This window comes from Ochotona curzoniae, unplaced genomic scaffold (assembly GCF_017591425.1).
Source record: "Ochotona curzoniae isolate NIBS_2020 unplaced genomic scaffold, NIBS_Ocur_1.0 contig_1302, whole genome shotgun sequence".
Lineage (NCBI taxonomy): Eukaryota > Metazoa > Chordata > Mammalia > Lagomorpha > Ochotonidae > Ochotona > Ochotona curzoniae.
The window spans coordinates 5,121,892-5,146,114 of record NW_024465035.1 but is presented as its reverse complement, the minus strand read 5'-3'; the positions used below and the strand labels follow the sequence as shown (position 1 = coordinate 5,146,114).

The 24,223-nt window shown below is 45.0% G+C and overlaps 1 protein-coding gene and 1 long non-coding RNA gene across 4 annotated transcripts in view; one reads left to right on the top strand and one right to left on the bottom strand.

Annotated features, from left to right (window-relative positions):
- Positions 1-3,794: 3,794 nt before the first annotated feature.
- Positions 3,795-24,223, top strand: part of ATP2C1 (ATPase secretory pathway Ca2+ transporting 1) — an 87,587-nt gene continuing 67,158 nt past the window's right edge. For all 3 annotated transcript variants that reach the window (XM_040962965.1, XM_040962937.1, XM_040962955.1), the window contains exon 1: positions 3,795-4,301. In XM_040962965.1, coding sequence (XP_040818899.1) covers positions 4,194-4,301 — 108 coding nt within the window. In that variant the 5' untranslated portion in view covers positions 3,795-4,193. The remainder of the gene's footprint in view (positions 4,302-24,223) is intronic.
- LOC121144644 lies at positions 7,646-24,037 on the bottom strand. Its single transcript, XR_005881903.1, has 3 exons — positions 23,680-24,037; positions 21,037-21,155; positions 7,646-8,215 (listed from the first exon to the last, which is right to left on the bottom strand). It is a non-coding gene; the product is annotated as an uncharacterized LOC121144644 (long non-coding RNA).

Genomic DNA, 24,223 nt, shown 5'->3' with positions numbered 1-24,223 from the left:
ATTGCTTGGTCCTCAGCCTCCCAAAGAGGTGGGTTTAAGTCCCAGCTGCCATGCTTCCAGAATGATCCAGCTCCCTGCTAATGTACCAAGGAAAGCAGTGGAAGATGGCACAAGTGCTTAGGCCCTTACCACTCACATGCAGTTCTGAGCTCCTGGCTTCATTCTGGGCCAGGCCAACAAAAGGACAGGCCATTTGCTCTGCTTTTCAAATAAGCCTTTTATCTCTTCTCCCCTGCTCCCTTAGGAAGCTTGATAGGTTGAGGCAGGCCTCGAGAAATCGTTGTCCTACCAAAGTAGAAGTGCTTTAATCACATGGGAAGCTAGACTCTGCTGCTGCAATAGCTTGCCTGGATGAGCAATGCTAAACGTCTCACAAAACACACTCTCCTGATTTCATTTAACACTGTCCTTAAAGGAGCAAGAGGCTGGGCCAGTACTAGTGGGATGAGAGTGAAATTTTGCAGTGAAATTCATAATAAAAAACGGTTTCTGCTTTCAGAGCCAACAGCTTCTCCATCACTGTGGCTGCAGGCCCATCACTGTATCCTAGCAGGATTAATTCGCAGAGAATAGAGTTGTTTTCCTGATGGAAGCACTCAGCCCTGATTGGAAAGAGAAGATTAATTTTTTCCCCCCTGATGTAGCTTAGAAACCCAAAGATATCTTTGGACACACATTTTCTCAATTTTCCTTTCCATTTTCTCAACCAGAATTTAACATTTGGGCTCATTCTCTTTCCTTTGCCTTTCTACTTTATATGCCTGGTATGCCTTAATGAGATACCTACTGTGTGCAGTGCCCCATCTTACGATGGCTTCACAAACCCTTCTTTTCTTCTCTCTCTTTCCTATTTTATTTGAAAGGCAGTGAAGTAGAGAGAAAGAGAAACAGATCTTCCAGCTACTGGCTTCATCTCCAAATACCTGCAATAGCCCAGGCTGAACCAGGCCAGAATTCAGTCTGGGTCTCTCCCAAGGCTGGCAGGGAACTTGCACTTGAGCCATCGTCTGCTGCCTTCCAGGATGTGTCCTGGCAGGAAGCTGGAGATAGAAGCAGAGCTGGGACGCAGATCCAACCACTCTGACATGGCATACAGGTGTCTGGTAGCATCTGAATGGTGCCAAACTTCTGCCCCATAAACCCACATGTATTATTATTATTATCTGCTATCTTCTCAAACCTTTGAATAGTAAACTGTGAAATATTTCTCTCTTCATCCATGTGCCACTATTTTTCAAGACATTCGTTTTGCTTCTTCTTGTTACTTTTCAAGTGGGGGAATTGGGATTCCCCATATTTCAAGCTATTTGTGAAAGAGAAAAAGCAGGTGATTCCGAGGAAGCAAGAACACGTGAATATCCTTTCATGGAGAAACTGCAGTCATGGTCTCCGACGTGGCTAGGCTTATGCTTTCTGTCGGTTATTTCTCTGTGGTGTGCAGGACACGGAGTGGCAGTGAGTTATGCAAATAGCAGGTAATTGCTCCCACCTGTCACTGTGCTACTGTGCAGGGCCAAGAACAGTCCCCTGACCACTGGTTCCTTTTGATGCTTGTGTGTGGATGTCGCTGCCACCTGGAGCCTGGTCACTGAGGCGGCTGGCTTGGTGCCTTGGTCAACACAAGCCGGCTGTGACTGCCACCTGAGCAACGGGTTGTGTGTATGAAAGTCCACATTTGTGCTTCTGCACAGCAAAGAGGCTGCAACACCAGAAAGCAGAAGGCGGGCAACTACATACACAGCATCACAGAATCATCTCATCCGGGACATCTCGAAGAGTTAAGCAGTAGCTATTCTCTTCATAGGGGATTCAGGACAGGAAGTTGTGTCATTTTGTGTATGTCCCTGGTCTCTCATCTAATCATCTTGGTCTGTGAATTCCTAGCAGTCTGCATTTATATTTCTCGTTAGCAGTGCAACTTTGAGACTTTCTTACATTGGATAAATAGAATGTTAGGGGTTCACTTCTGGCTGTGTGTCCGTCCAGAAGCGGGGCAGGCTGACTGGGGCTGGACACACAGGTTGGAATTTCTCTGCTGTTGCTGTAGCTGTGTCACCTTGGCAGATTGCTGGTCTTCTTTGAGTCTAGTTTCCTCACAGGATGCTGCGAGATTGCGTAAGGGAATACTTGAGGAGAATTCAGCGCAGGCCCTGGCCCGGAGGCCCAATAAGCGTTAGATGTGATTTATGTTTGCTGTCAGTTGAATGCCTAAGAGATTTCAGTTGCATTGGTTTTTCTCCATTTTCTGGAATGCTCAGTCTAACAGAACCAAGTTCCTGTGAGGTTTTACCTTCTTCCTCCCTATGGCTTTTCAACACTCTTCTTAACCCAGGAAATGATGATCGTAAAATAGCCATCCATATGGGAGCCTGCTTTGTGCTCAGGTCCACTGGGGAAAGGTTCCGCTCACCAGCGTGTTGTGGGTGCTTGCAAGCTGCTGGCTTCTGAGAAGCAAAGGGCAGCGTGCAGATCTCAGGAGTGGAGATGGGTGTCCCCTTTGAATGACCCACTGCCTCTGGAGCCAGCCCTCTTTCTAGCACCTTAAGGGGGCTCTGGGGTATGGGATTCCAAGCTACTTGTTTCTTCAGCTGTGGGCTGCTGGAGAGCATGCAACATAGTGCCCTTAGCATTCAGATGGTTCTCACGTGCCATGCTTCTCTGCAGCCTTGTTAGAGCCAGCTGTCTCTGGCACACACAGGAGACTGAGTGGAGACCCTGGCAGCACCTGGAGAGGTGACAGGAGGGCAGCACCTCCTCCTAGGAGCCAGCCCTGGCAGCAATATGCAAATGACTTCTTGGAATTGCCAGGCTGGCCCTGGTGAGTCTGGAAGATCACCTTGCCAGTGGGCTGCATGCCAGCCTGACAGGTGGCCCCCTTGCCGCCCAGCCCTGCTTTTGGCTGTCAAGTGTGTTCCCAGAGGATAACTGGCACCTCTAGGAGTGTCCAGGAGACTGGAGGGGGCAAGCACCATTGAGATGTGGTTTTCCCCCAGCTTCACCTGCAGGATGTGGAGGAAAGGCGAGGTCCCACTGTTCACATTGAAGCAAATCTCCAGGCTACAGCAGTTTTCTACAAGTCTACTCTGAAGCCTTTCCCAGAAGTGCTCAAGTGTCCTTAACAAATGAATCAGCTATTGTAAGGCTAAAAGGAGTAATGAAAAGGGAAAATCTATTTGGGGAGTTAGTTTTAGAAGCCCTGTGACCTCAATTGAAGCTTTAAGTAAATGAACTTTCACATTTTATAACTGCATGTTCCCTAAAACCATGGGGCTCCTTTCATGTATTTCTTAAAAAAGAAAAAAGCAGAAATCCTTTTTTGCAATTGCTAGAAAGTAAACACATAGCATTTCTTTCCCTTACATTAAATAAAGCTAGGGGGAAATTTAATGTTTCTGGAGTCAGCCTGTGGACTTGAGATAAGGGTTGAAGGAAAGAAGTCTTCCAAGTTAGCATAGAATCCCTTTGCAGCTATTGTACGATGAATGTAAGCTATCTGGTTACTGGACATGTTGCATAATGCATCACAATGTAAACCAATCATTTTCAATGCTGATGCTGAAGCCCTTGATAACAAGCAGAGGTGAGATAATTTGTTGATTTGGGGGAGGGGGAAGGAAGGTAGAAGGTACTCTAAAACAATGCTTCCCCAGGCTAAGTGAATCAACACTTTAGAGCGGAGATGCCTCTGGGTGCTGTCCTGTGTGCTTGGGATGATAAGAAATCTAGGAGGAAGCTAGAAAAACCACACGTCATGCCCTCTTTAAGAACTAGAAAAACTGTCAGAAGAATGAAAACCTCAGGAGAGGCAGTGGCTTCGGAAAGTCACCAGCTAGCTGATATTAACATAGCCCACAACAGAACGCTGTTGCTAGAAATAGGACTGTGACACTACTCCCAGTAGGCGATTTGCATTCTGTGGACCGGCCCCTCTGAATTCCTCCTGGCTCCTTTGCCCTTTCGGGCACAGCATTGCTGGACGCTGCCAGGCAGCATTCCCACTTGGCTGTCTGGGTTCACCAGGAACTCCACCCCAATAGAGGAAGCTGTGAGGAGAGGAACATTTGCCTTGCTTGCAGGGAAGTGGCTCTCGGCTACCAACCAATCTTCAGGCATCTAAGGCATCTCCGAGTTTTTGGGTTTCCTATGATCGCTGACCAAGAAGGGCAGACAAAGATCCTCCCGCTTTCCTCACTATGGATAATCTGTTGCCTCCATCTAAGCTCTCTTATTTCAAGAAACACCCTCTCCACGCCATTAGGAGGTATTTGGCCACGCTGCGAAGCCAGAGAGCGGAAGAACAGGTACCTTCGTGTCTGTTGTCTTTCTTGTCGTGGCTGCCCTTTCTGGGTGCTGCTTTCGCCTCCGTTAGTGGCTTGGGTCCTGCTCACTTGCTCGTGCACGGGCACGGGCAGCTCGTGCTGTTGCCTCTTTGGACTTGGCAGAGTGAAGGGCAGGCAGGCGGGCAACGAGGATTTATTTGGATTTAGAGCATTTGGATTCTGAGATTAAGGTTACATTCTGGAATGAAATCATGTGCTTTTCTTTCTTCTGAACCAATCTAGCAGAGTTAGATGGTGGGTTCCTTAGTAATTTTCGAGTGTCTTACATCTAAGTTTTGAAGCTATTTATAGCTCCACAAAGAAAGTCTCTGGCCCAAACAGTGTATTTGTCTTCTTGTGTCTCTTAATGGTTATGATATTATCATCAGGATTTACAAAATAAAGACAATTGGTAGGCCGTCACCATTTTAAACAGATTAGCAGTGAGCTATCAAAGAGCTTTCTAGAGTAGCTGGTCATCCAGGTTAGAGGGTCATTTAAAGAACAACAGTTTTCAGTCTTTTCAGCCAATCAAAAGTTAAGATTTCACTCAGGAAGCCAGCATGTGGGTTTATAAACATTTGAATAACTGTTTAAACGTCTGATTATGTGCTTAATCATGCTTTCACATTAATGCTTAGCATTCCTAACATCACGTCTTTATAATTCATGAGAAAGGCTTTTCTAAAAGTTGTTTTTGAGGATTGTGCCTGAGGTTTAGGAGAAATAGCACTGTTTGGTTTAAATCCAGTAATTCCTTGAGGAAGGAGTGTGGCAGTGGCACTCGCACGTCAAGGACAAATGTGTAATTCGTAGAACGCCTAAATACTCATCAATCTTTTGTACATTGTGCTTGTAACAAGACCTGTGAAACCATGCCGGAGATATTACCAGTGCCCCGTTTTTTTTTTCTTCTTTGTGATATGAGGTGACCCACTTCATCAAGCATTTCCAGGAAATGAAATTAAAGGTCAAGAGATCTCTAATGATGGGTTTCCCAAACAGTCCATGCATCAGCTGGAGAATGCAAGTCCTTATGACTGTTGGACAGGAAATTGATTTTCTGCTCCCCCTGCCCCCCCACCCCCCGCTTTGATGCCTTGAGAAGAGCTGCAGAGCCAAACAGAACAAGGGAGCTGGGCTGCTCCAGCTTGGCTCTCCCCTAGCTGAGCTGTCACAATTACAGAACCCCTGTCTGGTTTGCAGGGCTCAGCACGCCCTTGTTTTGAAGTGGTCAGCCAGAGGGTCATGGGGAGCGCTCTGAGCTTCTGTGTGCCGCCTGCACAAGCTTCCAGGCTGTCCCCTTCATTACGGGGTGGAGTGATCTCTATTTTCCTTTTCCCAGTATTATGAGTTCTGAGACATAGTCCTATTGCTTGTACAGCTTTGTGGGGCATTTCAAGTTTATTTTTAAAGTGGCACAAAATAAACTCATTCTGGTTTTTAACTTGCAACCTCTGACTTGGACTGGGTGGCCACCTACACCCGCCCATGCCCCTTCTATGAACAAATCTGTGGCTTGACCTGGGAGCAGCTGGGAGCTGGCATTGCAGCTGGGAGCTGGCATCACGCTGAGCTCTTAATGTCCCATGTAAATAAGTGGAGAAATAAAGAAAAAGAGCCTAGTGGATTCCTTTCTAAAGCCAATTACAGCTCTGCAGACCTACTGTCTTTTTGTCGTAATTAGAGAAATTAGGTCAGAGTCAATCACGGCTAACCTTGGAAGGCTTGTTGGAAAATTATAAAGAGGCTAATAGTGCTTACGGTTTCACAGCCTGCCCATTTGTTGTCTCTAATCCTGACATTCCTGTAAAACACACCCTCATTACAAAGTGCAGGACTGAGGTTTAGATACCAAGAGACCTTGCTGAGGCCACCCAGCTGGAAGTGCTGAGGGAAGAAATGAAAGTCTATGCCAGGGCTTTAAACTTTTCTTCACTTGCTCATGCTCCAGCCTTCCCACAGCGTAGTGACAGCAGTGCATCAAGCTGTTACCTTATTACCCCGTTGTCATCTTTTCCTAAGTGTGTACAACCTACAGAGCTAACTCCTTAATATTTTCTACCTTTGTTTTGCATCATTCTTACTAAACTTGTTTGTTTAGAAAGGTTCCCAACACTGCTGTAAATGGAAAACCACTGTCATTTGCCAGCTGTAGAAGAATAATAAAAGCATGCTAACATTAAATCCTGGCTATCTATTATCAGCTGTAAAACCAGAAACTGAAAGTTGTTTCTTTGTTGAGAAGGAAAATCTGACTGAAGTGTTTAGAACGTTGTAGTAGCGAACCGAGGAGCTAGGCGGCATGAGGATAGGAAGGCTTTCAAGGGCGTGTGTCCTAAATAATCCCCAGTGATGTTTGTAATACCAAGTGAGTCCTTGTCATTGAACCTTAGCATCTCTCACCCCGCTGGCACCGCTGGCACCACCCAGCATCAGCACTGAGGAGTTTCTTAGGCTTGCCAGTTGCTCCTCCACCTCTGTGCATTGCTCCCTCCTGCCCCGTTCCATTCTTCACCTACGCTGTGCCCATCTGGAACGCTCCCACATCTCTAGACTCCATGAAAAGGTTTTCTCCAGCTCTGTTGCAAAGAGTGAAGAAAGCCCCATGTCCAATTCTGCTTCTCCCCAACTTTCTCCACCAACCAAGAGCAAAGCTCAAACCAGAAAGTCAGAGTTGACCTTCCCATTGCCTTTCCTCATCCCTCCCCTTGCCCATCTCTGCTTCCATGGCAACGACGGAGTGTCTCAATGTGCCCTGCACACCTTGCTCTGGCATGCCCTGTTGCTGGACTGCTACCGTAGCCTTCCAGCCTGTGTCTCTCCCTTCACCTTTGTCATCCTATACTCTGTGTTGCTTACGGAAATCAGAGTTTTCTTTAAAGGAAAACCTTATTTTACCCCAATATAGGGAGCATGCTTATTCTTTTTAAAATTAATTTCTTTCTTTTAAAATTTATTAGCATTTTATGATACAGTTTCATAGATCCTGGGATTTCCCTTATCCCCTCCTAATTCCCCTCACCCCGAGTTCCCCATATTATTACTATAGTATAGTTCTTCTTAAACAGTCACAGGTCCATCACTGCGGGCATGGACAATGACAGAGAGACCAACATCCTATTGTCAAGATATAGTTAACAGTTTCATTGGGAGTCCATCTTTGTCTGAAAGTAAAGATGCATATTGCATTGTATCCTCACATCTGGATATGTGAGTCTCCATTACACAGTTATTATACATCCCCTTAAATGAAAAGCCACAACACAAAACCCACAACAGGAAGAAAAATGGAAATTTACAATGCCATGATGTTAAATAACATGCTACTAGATAAGATAGTCTCCACTACACAGGTGCTATCTGTCAAGCATGCTTATTCTTGTTGCCTCAATGTCAACTATACATACAACACATAGTAATACATTTATGTAATTAAATAAATGAGGGGTACTTCATAATCACTAGAGAAACTGTGTAGCCAGGAGGTTTCAGAGGACTAACACATTCTTTTGCAGGTGAGAACAAGAGATAGTGAATATTTGGATTAATTTCCTTACTCAGCAGAAGTTGATGAAATCTCTGGGGAATGGGGTGGGCGATAGGCCCTTTCAAGTGTGGAACTGCTGTCAGAAAGTAAGAGATTTGCCCGAGGTAGCACATTTCATTTGTGTCAGAGTCAGGATTCGCGTGAACTTGCTTGGCGCTCAGCTCAGTGCTCTTCCCACGAGACTCCTTCGGTCTGCGAGCAGAGCTGTAGCCAAGGCTCCAGGGATCGGCCATCAAGAGCAAAGGTCTCTACAGAGAAGAGCCACCCGCCTGCTCTGGGCCCTGTCCCTCAATTGCTGGTGCCCTGTAGCAGCCTCAACCAGTCGAACCCCTCCTTCTGCATGACCCTGCAGAAAGAAGGCAGGTGAATGATCAGAAAAAGCGCAGACTGGATCCATTCCTAGGGGAAAATTTGGGTGCTCTGTGCCAAGAGTCAAGAGAATCTTCTTGTGTAGCATCAAAGGAGCTGACCTGCCAAGTCTGTCTGTCTGGCAGGAAAGCTGCTTAAAATGAGGAGAGGGTGCTCAGAAACCACACGGCATGGCCTGCAGCTACATTTTAATTATGGATTAGATTTAAATTTTGTTTTGGAAGCTTTTCCAAAGTTCCTCTTCAATGGTTTAAGAAAATAATTCTCGTTTGAACAGGATCACTGAATTTTTATTTCCGGCTTTGTTTCTTAATAATTGTTAATCTCAAAAGTTGGGTTGCTCAATAAATGTCTGAGTGTCATTTGAACTTAAGAAACTTAGTTCTTCGTTTCGGCGTTTATCGCTGCTCTGAATAGCACTATGAAATTAAAGGTCCGCCTAACCCCTCCCTGCCAAACAAGAAAAGCCAAGTTGAGATTTAGACACTTATGTGTGGATTTAGGCTTGGCGATATAGGTTATGTATCCTCAGGTGAAAAAATGGGCATTTCACTACAGCTTGGTACAAGAAATATTACATTGATAGCTCCCTATCCGGAGTTGGCTATATCTTTTTAAAATATTTATTTTATTTTTATTGCAAAGTCAGATATATAGAGAGGAGGAGAGACAGAAAGGAAATTTTTCCATCCATTGATTCACTCCCCAAGTGGCTGCAACAGCCAGAGCTGGGCCAGTCTGAAGCCAGGAGTCTTTTCCTGGTCTCCCACACAGATGCAGGGTCCTGAGGCTTTGGGCCGTCCTCGACTGCTTTTCCAGGCTACAAGCAGGAAGCTGGCTGGGAAGTGGATTAGCCAGGATTAGAACCAGCACTCATATAAGATCCCAGCAGCTACAAGGTGAGGACTTTTTAATTTCCTTACAAATTTTTTTTAAGTATTATTTTTATTTTTGATGATGTTTACAGATTTGATTAGGGTGATTAGGGTCAAGGGCTACAGGAAGGTGGGTGAGATCACCATTTCCACATTCTCTTTTCCTTCCTGTATTTGGGTAAGGGGGGAGAAAAGGGGAGCAGCTATACTCAGCCTTCCAAATGCCTCTGCGCCTTGGGATGGAGGACAGCCACCCAACACCACCCCAGGGTCCCCGAGGAAGGCGAGGACTTCAGCCGCTAGACTATCATGCTGGGCCCTTTAAAAGTCTTTAAAGTCATGAGCTCCTCCTGAGAGTTCACATGGTATCTGAGTGGAAACTGAAGAATATTTGCCCTGTGTCAATGTGCTGGGTGGACTGGAAGGAAAAGATGATCCATGAGGAATGTAAGACACCAGGGGAGGGATTGCACACCTCGCCCGTGGAGGCGTTTGCATGATTATACAGCAGTAATCTTGACAGTTCACTTGCTGTGATAATATGAAGCTGATTCTTAATATTTCTATGATTATAACATTAAGAGTTGAATTCTTTTATCCTGGTAATTACTACAGATTCCTCTACTTGAGGGGAGAAATATTTTAAAAGCTATGTATTTATCAAAAAAAAAAAAAAAGCAACCACTGGTGGCATTCCCTAAAAGATTCCAGGAGGTTATCATTGATAGTTTACATGGTTCATGGCTTATTGGGCCGTTCGCGCCGGTACCCAAACCTGTCTCTAGGAAAAGAGCAGCGCTGCCGCCCATCCTGCTTCTCAGACAGAGAGAATTCTAGCAGTGTTCCTGGGTGCTTCCATGCCATCAGGCAGTCCGCCCAGTCGCCACGTCCATCTCCTCCTCTGCTCCCAACCTAGCGTAGGAAGCCACTGTGCCTTTCTGTCCGAGGTGCTGGGACAGCCTCCTGCTGTTCTCCCTGCACCCACCCCACAGCACAGAGGTCTCTGGAAAGACACACCTGACCACACTGCTGCCTGGCTGCATGCTGACCAGTGTGAGCTGGCTTCCACTTGCTTCCTGGGATCTCGCTGGGACTCCCTGGCCTGCTGTGCGTTGTTCTTCTCCCTGTGCCTTCTTCTGTTCCCTCCTCCTGCCATGCTGTTTCCAGCCCAGGGCCTTTGTTCCAATTTCCCCTCTTTGTCCTGTCTCTGGCAAGATCTACTTCTTCAGATTTTAATTTTGTGTCAGTTCTTTTTGGGCAAATTTTCCTGACTTTTCCCTTCTTGGTCCTGTCTCTGATTATGTACTTTGAGGACACCTCTGCTACTCCTTTGCTATACTTATTCTAGTAGCAGTTTTGCATCCATTTGTGGGGCTAACAAAATGCTGATCAGATGGAAGTTTGTGAATGGGAGAGAAAGGATTAGAATGAATTCCACCCCCGGGATAGAAATGCTTGAAAGAATACAGCCAGCTAGACTAGCCTCTGCAAAGAAGAGACTTGGGTTATGGTCATTTTTATGTTTCTTAAGAATCACAGTGTTCCTATGTCCAGAAATAGAAGGATGCATCTGGGAGATTCCAGGGTAAGTCACCGTGACTGAGTAGAATTGTGACCTGCTTTCTGATAGTTATTAGCAGGAAAATGTGCTGTCTGGAAATGAGAGGCGAAGGAAAAGATGAATGTTCTGCAGAGTCCAGGGGGAACATGACCCCTCCCCTGCCCTGCCTCCAGGGAGGTAGTGGCAATGGCTCCTGTGTGGCAAAAGGGAAGTCCCTTCCTACCCTGAGATCCTGCCCAGTGGGCAGTGGAAAGATAGACAGTTTAGACACCTTAGGAAAAAGAGTGGTCACAGTTAGACCCCACCTGCTTTGTTCTGAGTGGTCCACAATCTAAGCCTGACTGACACTCTAGAATCTAAGACTGAAGGAGACAGAATCAAGCATCTTGGGAGACGCAGGGAGTGTGTAATCCTCTGGCAAGAACAGGCAACACAGCTCCTTCCAGTAAAGGCCTCAGGTGCAAAGCTGATGTGCAGAGCCTGGCTTCTCGGAGCCTGATCGGCCATGCGACTCCCTAGTTCCACCGTCTTACAGGTTTTATGCTCCCCTCCAGGATCAGGATCAATAACCAAGTGTACTTTACGTAGTCATTGAAGGATAGGGGCAATAAACATGGCACGTTATTTTGTGATATTTTAACCACTGTGTTTAGCATTGTGCTTTTCATATCAAACTTCGGGTACTTTCGAATCCCCTGCACATCCTTGCTGTTAATGCTGCAACATTACTGTTGGTTATGATTCCAGTGGAGAGTGTTGAATCCTTCTTGTCCATATCGTCACAGCTGGGGAGCGTCAGACATGGCCGGGTGGTAGCTGGCCTCTTGGTTCGCTTCTGAGCAATTTCTGATTTTCTCATATACTTTTGAATTGTCCTAGTGTACTGTGCTTAAATGCCTTTGTGAAACAGGCATACTCACTCAAGTGCAAAACCCTTTTTTCCTATGAAATGCATTGTTGCTTTTAATGCAGGTTCCTAAATTTGCTATCCACACAATTTTTTAGACAGCTCATCGACAACACTTTAGTTGCTAACTTTTGTTCAGAATGGAAGATGACATATTTTCACACCTTGTACAGACAGCTCTACATCTGACAGAAAAAGAAATGAACTTCTCGCATATGTTGTACAGCTCATAAGTTGCTGTAAAGAGAGCAGAAAAGCACTGAAATTATTTCTTTCTTGCTCATCCTAGGGAAACATATTAATAAAGTTATTTTAGGAAATACAAATTGGAAAATATGCTGAAGAATATGGAATTTTAAAATTTTATTAAATGTCTTACATGTGCCAGACACTTGACAATGTCCTTTAACATCTAATGTTATCTAATTCACATAATAATTTTGCAAAGCTGATGGTATCATATCCATTTTATAGGTGAGAGAACTGAAGTTTAATGAGGTTAAAGAAGTTGACTCCTAGCTTGTAAGCAACAACTGAGCTTTGAGCTCTGTTTTTTCTATTTGGCAACAAAGCCTGCTTCATTTCCTCCCACAGATACCCTATACATAGGGATGCTTTCTCTTCTTTGTACTACTTCTTTCTGTTTTAATATTTATTTTGTTGGAAATGGAGATTTACAGAGAGGAGAGACATAGAGAAAGATCTTCCATCCACTGGTTCACTCTCAAGGTGGGTACAATGGCCAGAGCTGAGGCAATCCAAAACCAGGAGCCAGGAGCTTCCTCTGAGTCTCCTACACAGGTGCAGGGTCCCAAGGCCTTGGGTCATTCTCAACTGCTTTCCCAGGCCACAAGAAGGAGCTGGATGGGAAGTGGAGCAGCCAGGATTAGAATCAGCGCCCATATGGGATCCCGGCACATGCAAGGTGAGGACGTTAGCCACTGAGCCGCTATTGCAGGTCCCTCACTACTACTTTTCCAGTTTTCTTTCATTGACATTAGAATTTCTTTCATTTATTAAGGATACAGATTAAGAAGAACAATAACTGTTGTGTTGGGAAGACACCTCAAAGGCTGAGAAGTCCCTTTACAAGCAGAGACTCAGGAAAGTGAGCCAAGGCTATTGTTGTCTGGGAGCCTGGGGAGTGGGGAGAGGGTGAGAGCCTGAGGGCCCAGCTCCTAGCCAGGACGTTGGCCCTCCCTCTCTGTTGCTGTCTCCCCCCTGCCCCTCACCCCCTAGCCCTCTCTCTCTCTCTTGCTAAGCCCCGCTCCTTGGCCCTCCCTTGATCTTGGCCGCCAACTCTCTCATCCCTCCACTTTGCTGCCTTTCATTCTCTTTGGTTTTCAGCATATTAATGATACTTGCCCATGCTGATGAAAGTGGGCGATTCAAATAACCTCACACACAAAGCAGGAAATAAGGTTTTAACAGCTATCTAGCCTCCTTTAATCCACTTAAAGTGACACCTGAAACTAACCATCATGAAATGACAAAAATTAGATCCCAAGGGAGTCGCTTCTTGGCCTTTTGGCTAAGATCAAGTGTAGATCCAAAGTAAATTACAAATGTGTTTTCAGTCATCAACAGACAGACCACTGGAATCTATTCTCCTCACATTTTGGATGCTATACGCTTTTTAATCTTTTCACCTGACACTATTTTTCTACTATTCTCCAAAAGAGATAATAGAAAGATGAGCTGGGCACCCCTCCAGACAGCTGGCATGTGTTGGCTTTTTACTGGAGTGTTGAAAGTTTCTGTAGACAGGCTGGTGGCCTCATCTACCCTTTGCTGTCCACACGTGCTGTGCACTGGGATCTCTCTTGGATATCATGTCTCTACCAGGACATTTAGTGATGAGAATACAAAGACATGGTTACAGACTGTTTCTAAAGCCACACAACTCCAATGAAATCTGAATATATTCCTTCTTCAACTTCCCATTGTCTGACAACAGTCCTGCCCATTTGTATGCACATTAGCACTGGTAAGAAAACACTGCATTCATCTTGGGAGAAAGAGAACATTTATCATTCATTTTTCCAGGAGAAAGGGGCAGATTATATCAAAGTCTATATCAACCTTCTCTTTTGGACAGGTGTTTGGGGATTTATGGAGTTAGGTTAAATGGGGTGTAATGGGGCAAAACAAGATGATAAAATATAACAGGTACAGAGTAAAGGAATGGAAAGAATCCTTTGAGTATTTGTCTGAATAAATTGTGCCTTTACATATATTGCCTGTTCACATATGGCCGCTGACATGGCCTCGGAGGTGTGTGGCTTAGCTCAATCGTGTACCATGGGGAGGCCCTCCTGTCAGGCTCAGCTGTTCTGCGCAGGCTCCAGTTATGATGTTAGTTGCCTCAAGTTCTTTCTGGTTTTGCTGGGAACCTTAAAAGGATAGCTCAGCAGATTTTAAGCAAAGACAATTATTATGGGATACAAGTTGCTATGCAACAGGCAGGCAAATTACTATTAGTATGGTAGGTAGCTGAAGTTTCTTTTTGGGCAAAGGGAAGGAACTTTGTTGTTCAGTCTCTCGATCAACCTAATCCAGAGTATACTCGTGGCCACCCCCAAGCTAGATGATAGGAAATTCTGAGGGAAGGAAAATCAGTAGAACAGTGAACATTTTTGCAAAATTTGCCGAAACATGACTGTGAGAACATCCCTGGCCTTGAAAGAGACCGAGTCTGAGCTTGTTGGGTTCCAAGAACACCCAGTCCTGGAAGATGAATGTGATAATGATAATAAACGGTGCTTCAACATTACGCACAAGGGTACTTCCAAAGATGCTGTGTGAGGGCCAGGCATTCAGTGAGGTGGTTAAGAGGCTGCTGGGGTGCCCGCATCCCACATCAGAATGGCTGAGTTTGAGTCCTGGTTCCACTTCCAGCTTCCTGCTCAGGCACACCCTGGAAAGCCCCGGGTGAGGGCTCAAGAGGCTTTGGCCTTACTCTGCTCTAGATATTGTGGGAATTAGTGAAGTGAAACAATGCATGGAAGCTCTCTTTCTCTTTCTTTGACTGTCTCTCTCTCTTCTAAGATTTATTTATTTTCACCTGAAGGGCAACTTTTGTGGAGAGAAAGAAAGATTGCCCATCTGCTAGTTCACTCCCCAAATGTCTCAATGACCAGAGCTGAGCTGATCTGATCCAAAGCCAGGAGCCAGGAGCTCCCAGGAAGGTGCAGGGTCCCAAGGACTTGGGCCATCCTCTGCTACTTTTTCAGGCTACAAGCATGGAGCAGAATGGGAAGTGGAGCAGCTGGGACATGAACCAGCATCCCTATGGGATCCCGGTGCTTGAAGGGGGAGACTGAGCAACTGCACTGCCCCCCTCCTCTGATTTTTCTTTCTCACTCTCACTTTGCCTTTCAGACAACCAAATTTTAAAATAAAAAATGAAAGAATGATATATTAGCTGCTATTCTGAGGCTCTCTGGCTCCCAGTCTTCTTGTATCCGGTACAGGATGTTCTTTCCGTGCCTTTGTTCTTCCAGTGTATTTCATAAATAGTGTGATGTAGATGAAAATGTCCTGTTACTGCTAAAACTCAAAGGCCCCCATCCCCTTTGCTCCCATTGATACTGAAAGAGAAGCTCTGATTTGCAAACCCAAATAGAACGGCCCATTCTTTCATGCCGGTCAGCACAGAGAGGGCAAGAACGCAGTGCTATTAAGGACCGCACAGGAGAACTGATAACAGCAAGGGAGTCTTGAGGAATTCGTGAAGAGCTAATCAGGCTTGTGCTCACTCATCTACTATCTGTGTGTGTAACACAGTTACAGCACCCTGTGTGTAACTCTGGAAAGAGGGAGTACTTTTATGTTGGTGTTCCTCCTCCCTTTTTGGTTCAAGTTTCCTCATGACGTATTGAAATGCCTGTTTTTTTTTTCCATGCATTTCCCACCCTTAGCAGAAACTCATGATTCTTTGTCTTTGGGTAACTGTCTGTAAATCTGAGCAGTGCTTTTAAAGATTTATTTATTTATTTATTTATTGGAAAGTCAGACATACAGAGAGAGACAGAGAGGAAGACTTTATGTCTGATGATTCACTCCCGAAGTTTCTGCAAGGGCCTGGAGCTTCTTTCCAGGTTTCACACATGGGTGCAGGGTCCCAAGGCTTTGGGCTGTCCTCGACTGCTTTCCCAGGCCACAAGCAGGGTGCTGGATGGGAAGTGGGGCAGCCAGGACACAAACTGGGGCCCTTAGGAGATCCTGGTGTTTGCAAGGCGAGGACTTCAGCTGCTAGAGTACCGCGCCAGGCCCCTATGGTTTAGTTTTTTATGAGTACATTATACCATCAAATTGTTTAAAAAAGTGATGAAGTGCTACAAATATAAAGCTCTTTTCAAACTGTTGAAAAATTACGCTTTGCCCTGTCTTGAACATAAAATTTGCATAGAATGTAGTTCAAAAGTTTTTTATAATCCCTTAGCTTTGTTTGTTTAAGGATGAAACCGTTTCCCTGGGAATACACAGATGTGTTAAAAGGATGGGGTATTTTGCAGTTTTTTGGTGACATTTTCTCCCGGCTCTTTCATCTCACTGTGTTGGGGGTGTGGTTGGGGGTGGGGGAGCAGGAACTGGTCAAAGTGGCATTGTTCCAAAGGCCCTGGCCTGGAATAGGAGCCTGCACACTAACTCCACAGCTGTGATCATAAGCGTACTGTTACTGCTGAACTGCTCTGGATTCAGATTCTTCATTTCCCAATGTGTGGCTATGCTACAGTGCTACCCAGGGCAATGTCCAGCAGGTGTTCACCTGCTCCTCTCATAGTCACTGCTTTAAGCTAACAGGCATCTTCTCCAAGAAGGTGAAAGCTCAAATTCGAGTGGAGGAGGGTGAAGATACTGCCACCTGCGTTGCTCTTCAAAGGATGATTAGCTTGGCCCAAATGCTCTCAGCTGAAAGGTAGACACTTCTTGGGAGTTTGCACTCAGCCCACTCTAGTCCCCTGAGGGATGAACAGAACCGGAAGGCCGCACTGCACCTCCAGGGTTGCTGCCTGGGCTGGGGCAGCGCCAAGAACTTGCGTTTCTAGCTTCCGCTGGTAGGAACCCCACATTGGGACCACCGAGGCAGAGCATTTGCTGAGGCATGCTATTGAAATGCAGGCTCAAGAGGATCACCATATTTCCTTAAGAGCATGTATGCCATTTGGAAGGTGGAAAATCACTGTTAAGCTTCATTCACAGGTTCTTAACTGACCATAGTCAATCACAGCAGCTCCATGTCTAGAATCCACAATGATCGAGGCAAACATCACTCAGTAATGTCTTCGACCCAAGGATGCCACTGAAAATAACGTGCTAATATTTACTTCCTTCTTTCGTTGTTGATCACTGGTTAAACTGAGGTGGCAAATGGGAATTTTAGCTGTTGATATGTGGTATGGAGTATAAAAAAGTTATACTAGTTCTCCCTACAACCTAAAACCATATGAGTTCAATAGGTATGTGTGTGTGTGTGTGTGAACATACATACTTTCTTAAACCCTCTACTTCCCCCTGTTAGTCCTACCCTATTTAATACGTAAACATAAAAACTCAGAACAACAAAAGTTTAACTGGAATGATGAGATACTGCTTGATGACTTTTAGATCCTAACATGCATGTTTCATTGTATTCAGTTGATTTTTTAAATAGAGCATGTTGATGAACATGTTTCAATTAGCTATTGAATAATCTTTCTAAATTGCCCATGATTATTTATTCATAAGATTATACTTCCATTTTGGTAGCATTTTCAACTCTGAGAAAATAAACTCAAGGGATTATAGAGCAGTTTTTGCTTGGAGAAATGGTGTCTAAAAGTTAAATAAGAGCCAATGTAGACAATGGCCAAACATGACCAGGAAGGACTGCTTCGCTGACTAATACCTTAAAGTGTGTCATCAAATGAAGTATGGTACAGATAGCCTAGACAAAATAATTAGACACCATCAAGTTGGCATGGGGCCACACTGAATTCAAAGAATTTAACAAAACAAAATGATAAGCTACCAAAGACAATGCAGGAAACAGGAGCTTCTTCTGTGGGGCACAGTGGAGGCATGAAGGTAACTGAAGGTAAGAGGGATGCTTTGACTCCTGACTAACATTGAAGAGCCAGGAATTCTTGCACAGGGAGTTCTACCTGTGTGAGTCCTAGCTTTGTCAGCTATAAAAAGCAATTAATGAGACCTTGGCTGCTTACCGCTCAGGGTTGTGAGGACTGCATTTCATTATGCACAGGGAAATGCTGGGTCAATTGAAAAGCCTTAAACAAATGTGTAGCTTGGTGACTGCAGGGAAAATGGATTCTCCTTTCCTTCAAGTAATTTAGGAGCACAGAGAAAGCAAGCTTGCTCTTCTGAGTTAGTTTCCAGATTCCTGGGAACTGCAGACTAGACTGAACCCAAGCGTTCTGATGTGGGATTCAAGCACCTTAACCTGCATCCCAGCTGTTAGATCAAAGACTGACTCAACTACTTGAACTTTTATTGCAGTAGGCAAAGCCTCCATCAACTAACATTTTAACCTACTTAATCCTTTAGTTTTAAATGAATTATATTGCTTATTTAAATATTTCTCCTTATGTGCAAGAAATAGAAAACATAATTTGTTTACTATCTCACATTGAAGGAAGTCTAGTTGGAAGGGCAAGCCCTGAGGTCGGCTGATTTTGATTATATGTTGAGTTTCTGAGGTTGAGTTTAATTATATGTGGAAGGCACGGGCTGCTCCCCATCTCTGACTTTACCAACCTCGTTATTGATCCTTTCGAGGGGGAAGGGTGAAAGCAGGTGTAAACACACGACTGCGATACTTCCAAACATTCCAACTATTCTGGAAGCCTTTGCTCCTCAATTTCTGACTCAGTAGGTCCTGGTGAGGAACGAGGGTATGTGTTTTTTACAAGTGCTGCTGCTGCTGTGAGTGGGAGCTTACTTGGACAAAGCCTGGGACAAGCGATCCTGGAAGGGAATGAATGTTTGCAGATCAGCGTCCAGGCATACAGGCCTAAGCTGCCACTTGCAATGCCAGGATCCCATAGCTGGGTGCTGATTCAAGTCCTGCCGGCTCTGCTTCCAATAAGGCTCCCTGCAAGTGAGCCTGGTAAAGCAGTGGAAGGTGCCTCTGCCACTTGTGTGGGTGACCCGGCCAGAGCTCCTCATTCCCAGCACCTGCTCCTGTGGCCGCTTGGGATGTGACCCACAAGATGCAGGGATCTCTCTCTCCCCCTAGCACACAGTCCCTCCGTTCTGCTGTTTCTCTCTCCTCTTTCACTCTATCTTTAAAATATGGGGAATAAGCCATCAGATAGAGGATCTCTCACTCTCTCTCAGTCACAGATGTTCTGTATCATTTGGAATATAAGAGTTCCTTTGCTCTGCTCAAAGGGCCTGATGCCAGGTCTCTTTTGCAAGCTTCCTGTTGAGGATTCTGGGCTGAATCACTGCTCCTTTACAGTACCACTATCCCTGGCAGTTGACGTAGCAGTTTCTTAGAACGCAGTTTCACATTCAGTTATTTGAATTGGGGGCTGATTGAACCCATTGAAGACGCAAGTGTTCACATCTGCTTGTTTATTTTTGGCCTGCAGACCGCTCGCCACATCCTCATTTTCCCAGCCCCCCCATATATATAGGACATTTGGCAATATTAAATTCTTTTTAATATTTTCTGATAGACTATACAAATATTACCTTTTATAATTGGAGAGTAAAAAACTTGCCTGAAGGCAAACTGTAAATGCCTGTTAATTTTCACTTGATCTTTATTGTAGTGAAGAATTTTCTATCGTAAAGCTTTAACAATTTGTTTGTGTTCCAAAAGGTATCTCATGCCAATTTGTAACCTTGTCCTCTTTTAAACTAGCTTGTAATCCCTGCTGCCGACCTTCCTGCTCTCTGTCTCAAACGTCACCTTTTTGATACAGGTGGCTTCCATATTTTGTGTTGTGTGCCCAGTGAGAGTAGGGGTCTGTTGGCATGACTGGTCAGGGCTAATCTCTGAGATCCTCCTCTAGCACCGGGCTATTTCTCTGCGTCGTCTTTCCCTCTCTAATTTATTATCCTAATGGCATCTTTATGCCTTTTTTTCCTCATTTAGTCTCACGATAGGAAGCACAATGAAATGATTTCTGCAGGGGGCCAAGGAATGATGTGGGACAAGTTGGAAAAAGTGACTTCTAGAAAATACGGGCCAGAAAACTTCAATGTGAAATATCCCATTTCTGAGCTGTGAAGAAATGTGACCTTTCTCAAAGCCATCTCAGACCCGGGTGTGTGACAGCGTCAATAGAGACTGAAAATATTTCTGATGTGAAATGGAGAGAGCACATAAACAAAGGGCGGCGGCCTAGGCTATTACTGCTGACACAGCAGGGAGCCTGCGGGCAGGATGCAGACAGAATCTGTCTCCTAGTTAAAGGCGGTAGAAAATGCTGGCCATTTCATGTGCAGGGCTATTTTAGAGCCTGCAGCTTATATGTAGCCTGCTAGCTGTCTCGTGCAGGAATTAAGAGTAATGACTGAAGACTGTGCTAGAAGTTACAGTGCATTGATATGCAAGCTGTCAAAATCCGAAGCACAGGCTCGGTTTAAATGTCCTCCGTGCGTGGAAGCAACATCTCCACACTGTCATCTTTTAACTCCCAATTGCTACCTGCACTCAAAATCTGGACGTGCAATTTTATCAGCCCATGAGCAGGGCTTTTGGATCATAGTCTCTGTTAACCCCTTTGCAGGTTTGGAGGTGTTTGTTTTTACCCTTCACAAGGTCCCATAATCCCCCTTTGCTCTGTTGGCGAGGAGAAGCTCGGGTTGTGGCATGATCACAAGAAGCAAGCAGCAAAGCCATAGGCAGCATTATTGTTGTTCATTGAACAACAGTCATTTGTTTATGAAAACCATTTCCCAGATTTCTCATTGGTGCAATAGGTTTTTCTTGCATATATATTATAGTCAATGCTTTGGGCTCAGAAATGAAATATGCAAGTATAGGAACCTTACAAAACAGTATCTTATTTTTTTTTAAAAATTGAGACAGATGAAAAAAGATCAAGTTCCTGTTCTCCTGTTTATTCCTCAAATATCCATCTACAAAGGGCAGGAGCTGGGTCAGGCTGCAGCCAACCATGGGAAATTGACTCTACCTAGCTCGTGTGTAGAAGAAACCCAGTCCCATGAACCACCACCACTGCTTCCAGGTTGCCCATTAGCAGGAAGCTGGAGTGAGGACGGATTGCAGTGTGGCCCCAAGGCACTCCAAATGGGATGCAAGAATCTCAACCTGCATCCTAGCTGCTGTGTTAACTGCAAACCCCTCAGATATGATATCTTTAAAAAGATCCATCTGTGTCCCAGAAACGGATTTGGAGTTTATGCAACTTGGAATAGTGTGCACTGATTTCCCATAGAAATGATAAAGCCCAGAGCCGACTGTTTGACATGGAACTCACAGGCACTTTGCTCTCTTCTTTTCTTTCTTCTCTTCAGTTGCACCCCTCCATGTTCTCATCTCCAGCCAGGGGGTTGAGCAGTATTTCCTGAATCCCAAACATCGTCATAGACTCAGCACCTGTTGAGAATAGGCACAGAATCAGACTGAAACTTTCACACATGAAAATTAAGAGTATATGCTAAACCTTCTACTTTAGTGCTTACACTCAGTTTTATGAAGATATTTCATGTTTAGAATGCCAGCAAGTGCATAACAGGGTATAATGCACTGTGAGGGATACAATATTTGTAGAGTATGTGGAGATTTTTATGCTATTAAGCCCGCCAAACACAAGTAGCTCAAATGCGAACCTTTTAAATTTTTATTCTTGTTTCCAACTTTTATTTTTCCATTTAAAAAAATGGAACCAAGCAGATTTAAAACAATTCTGTTAGGTGCTTGTTAGATACTGATTTCATGAGATCCTTTGCAACAAGGCTGTACTTCTCCAAACTTAACACCTACCATGTTTTCTGTGCTATAGGAGAAAACATACAAAGTGCTGTGTTGTGTCTTTGCATCTTTAATAAAATATTGAACTTTGGGAAAAAATTGATCATTTCTAGCAGCTAGGGAAATTCCTTAATTATTAACCCATAGTACTTTATCCAATACTAAAGATAGTTTAAAAGAGGAAATTAATTGGGGGAAGTATTTTAAAATAATATTTTCTAAGCTTTTAGCTTTTCAATCCTAAATAACCTTTTATCATCCAGATCTATAAAAATGCCAGCTCTCAAACTAGATGTTAGAAACAAAATGGCTTCCACGCTCTGTGGAATAAGGTCCAACATAAATATAACTGGAACCCAAAGAACATTCTTTATCTTCTCCATCTGAACTAGCTCTCCTAAGTAGAAAATTTCCACACATCTCCTCCCATTACTCATCAACTACTTTTTCTTTGTATCAGATGAATTTAATTTTGCAGGTTAAATATTCAGAACAACGTGAAAGTAAAAAAAAAAATTATAGCAGTTAATTGTAAGGAAGAGATAAGAGGAAACTTGAACATAATACATTCCATTGCCATCAATTTCATTCTAGCTAGCTAACAGAACAGTTTTTCACTTGTCTCTGCAAGAATCTTGCTTTTATAGTCTGCATGATTTATAATCTACCTCATGTTGTATCAGATTCCTTCTTAAGAGGAAAGAAGGGTCATGTGCATCTATATATAAAATTCACATTTGCAGGAGACATAAATTTAGGAGAGATCACTACACAACACTTCGATGGCAGGTTAGTCAGATCTTAGCAGGAGATGCTGGGAGGAATACTCCGCTTTCTGAAGCTGGTGGCGCGAGCATTTCCCATCACTCGTGTTTGAGGATTGTTCATAAATCTATGTTCACATGCAGTTACATATGTGTGTATCATCAGTGGACTCTGCCACTAGGATTTCTCATGTCAATTCCTTCTGTGGGGCAGGTGTCCAGGTATAGAAGAATGCATCGTGTGTAAGGGAGAGGCTGAGCAGGTTCAAGGGTCAGTCAAGCCGTTTTTCCAGGCTCTTTGCTGCCACTATGTCTAGGGATTTGTGATCTGACAGGTCTGCAACAATTTCTGGGTGAGGTTGGCCTAACCCAATTCCTGCTTTGGTTGAGCCATACGAACTATATTTTTCACAATTTGGGCGATCACAAAGTAAAATTTCCATGTAAGTCAATTTAGGTATACATCTCTGGAGGAGTTAATTACGGATTCAGCATTAATATCAGGGTATTGCAGTGCACAGTAATACTGCAAAGTTACTTCAGATGAATTGTTTCAGTTCATTAAAAGCAATGCAATAACAAACTCCATACTCTGTTTTCTAAGTCCAATCAGTAGCATATATATCATGCAATTATCTTACAGATGTTAAATTTCTTAGATGTGATCAGAATCCAATAAGTACCATTAACTAATAACCGTTGCGCATTGATTACAACACTGGGCAAGAAGCACCTTATTTATCACACAGACCGATAGCTTTTAACGTTACTGTGCAAACATTGCTAAATCTGAAAGCCGAAGTGGTTGCCAAGCTGGGCACCCACCTGAAGGTTCTATCTTTCAAACTGAAACGCGCCCTCGGCTGGACAAAGCCTGCGTATTTCTTTTAAACAGGTAAATCCAGAAAGTTATTTACATTTTTGATCCTTCCTAGAGTATCTCAATTTACTTAGAACCAAACAGGAAAACAGCCCGTCCCGTTTATGCTAGGTTGAAGGAATGGTCTGACAGCACACTGGGATACATTACACAAGAGATACAGGGTAAATGTGTAGGGAGTGTGAGGTGTTGGAGAAAAATACCTCCAGGATAGTGGGTGCGGCCATCCTGGCTGCCCAGGCTTCCAGGGAGGATGGGCGCACACACAGCAGGTGCAGCCCTGCCCTCTAGTGGATGCGGGGACCAGAGGACCTCGGCCGCGTCTCTGACTCTAGCAAGGCTTATAGTCTGTCAAAATAGTCAGTCATTTCCGAGGGGTCTCAGTGAGGTGCTGAGTACGTGAAAGGCGCCCACGGCCAACACAGCTCGTGGCCGAGGCTCACACCCGCCCTGCGGCCCGGACCACCGCCCGATGCTCTCCGGCCTCTCTCCAGGGACTACAAACCTTCCAAATGAAGGGGTCTTTCTGGAAGTTCTCTGAGGCGGAGCCTTCCCCTTCACACTGGTTATGGGGCAGCCGTCGCTCGGGGACGGGGTCCCCCCGACCACCTGCCTGGCCCAGGGGGCGGGCGAGCAGGCGAGGGAGATGCCGGGCTGAACAGGGTGGCCCTGCCCTCGCGTCGCCAGCCGAGATTGTGACGGCCGTCCCGACGACGTGAAGGGCTTTTTCTCTAATGACTTTGTTGGAGGGCTAGGGGGCCATGACTGCACCGCCCATCCATCCACTCGGGGTGGTGGCCCAGTGGTTGCCTCGTAGGAATGCGTGGCCGGCGCGACGGGCGCGTGGGTCTCTGTCCCTCGCGCCTAGTGGGTGCGTGGTAACAGACAGGCAACGTCCCGGGGTCCACCAGCACCCTAGGGTCGTCTGAGGTGCTACGAGCCCGACAGCGCCCCTCCAAGGCCGCACTGCGCGGCCTCCCTGCACTTCCGCCTTCCGGCCGGGAGGGCCGGTGCGCCTGCGCGCGCCCCGCACCGGCGGAAGTGGCTGT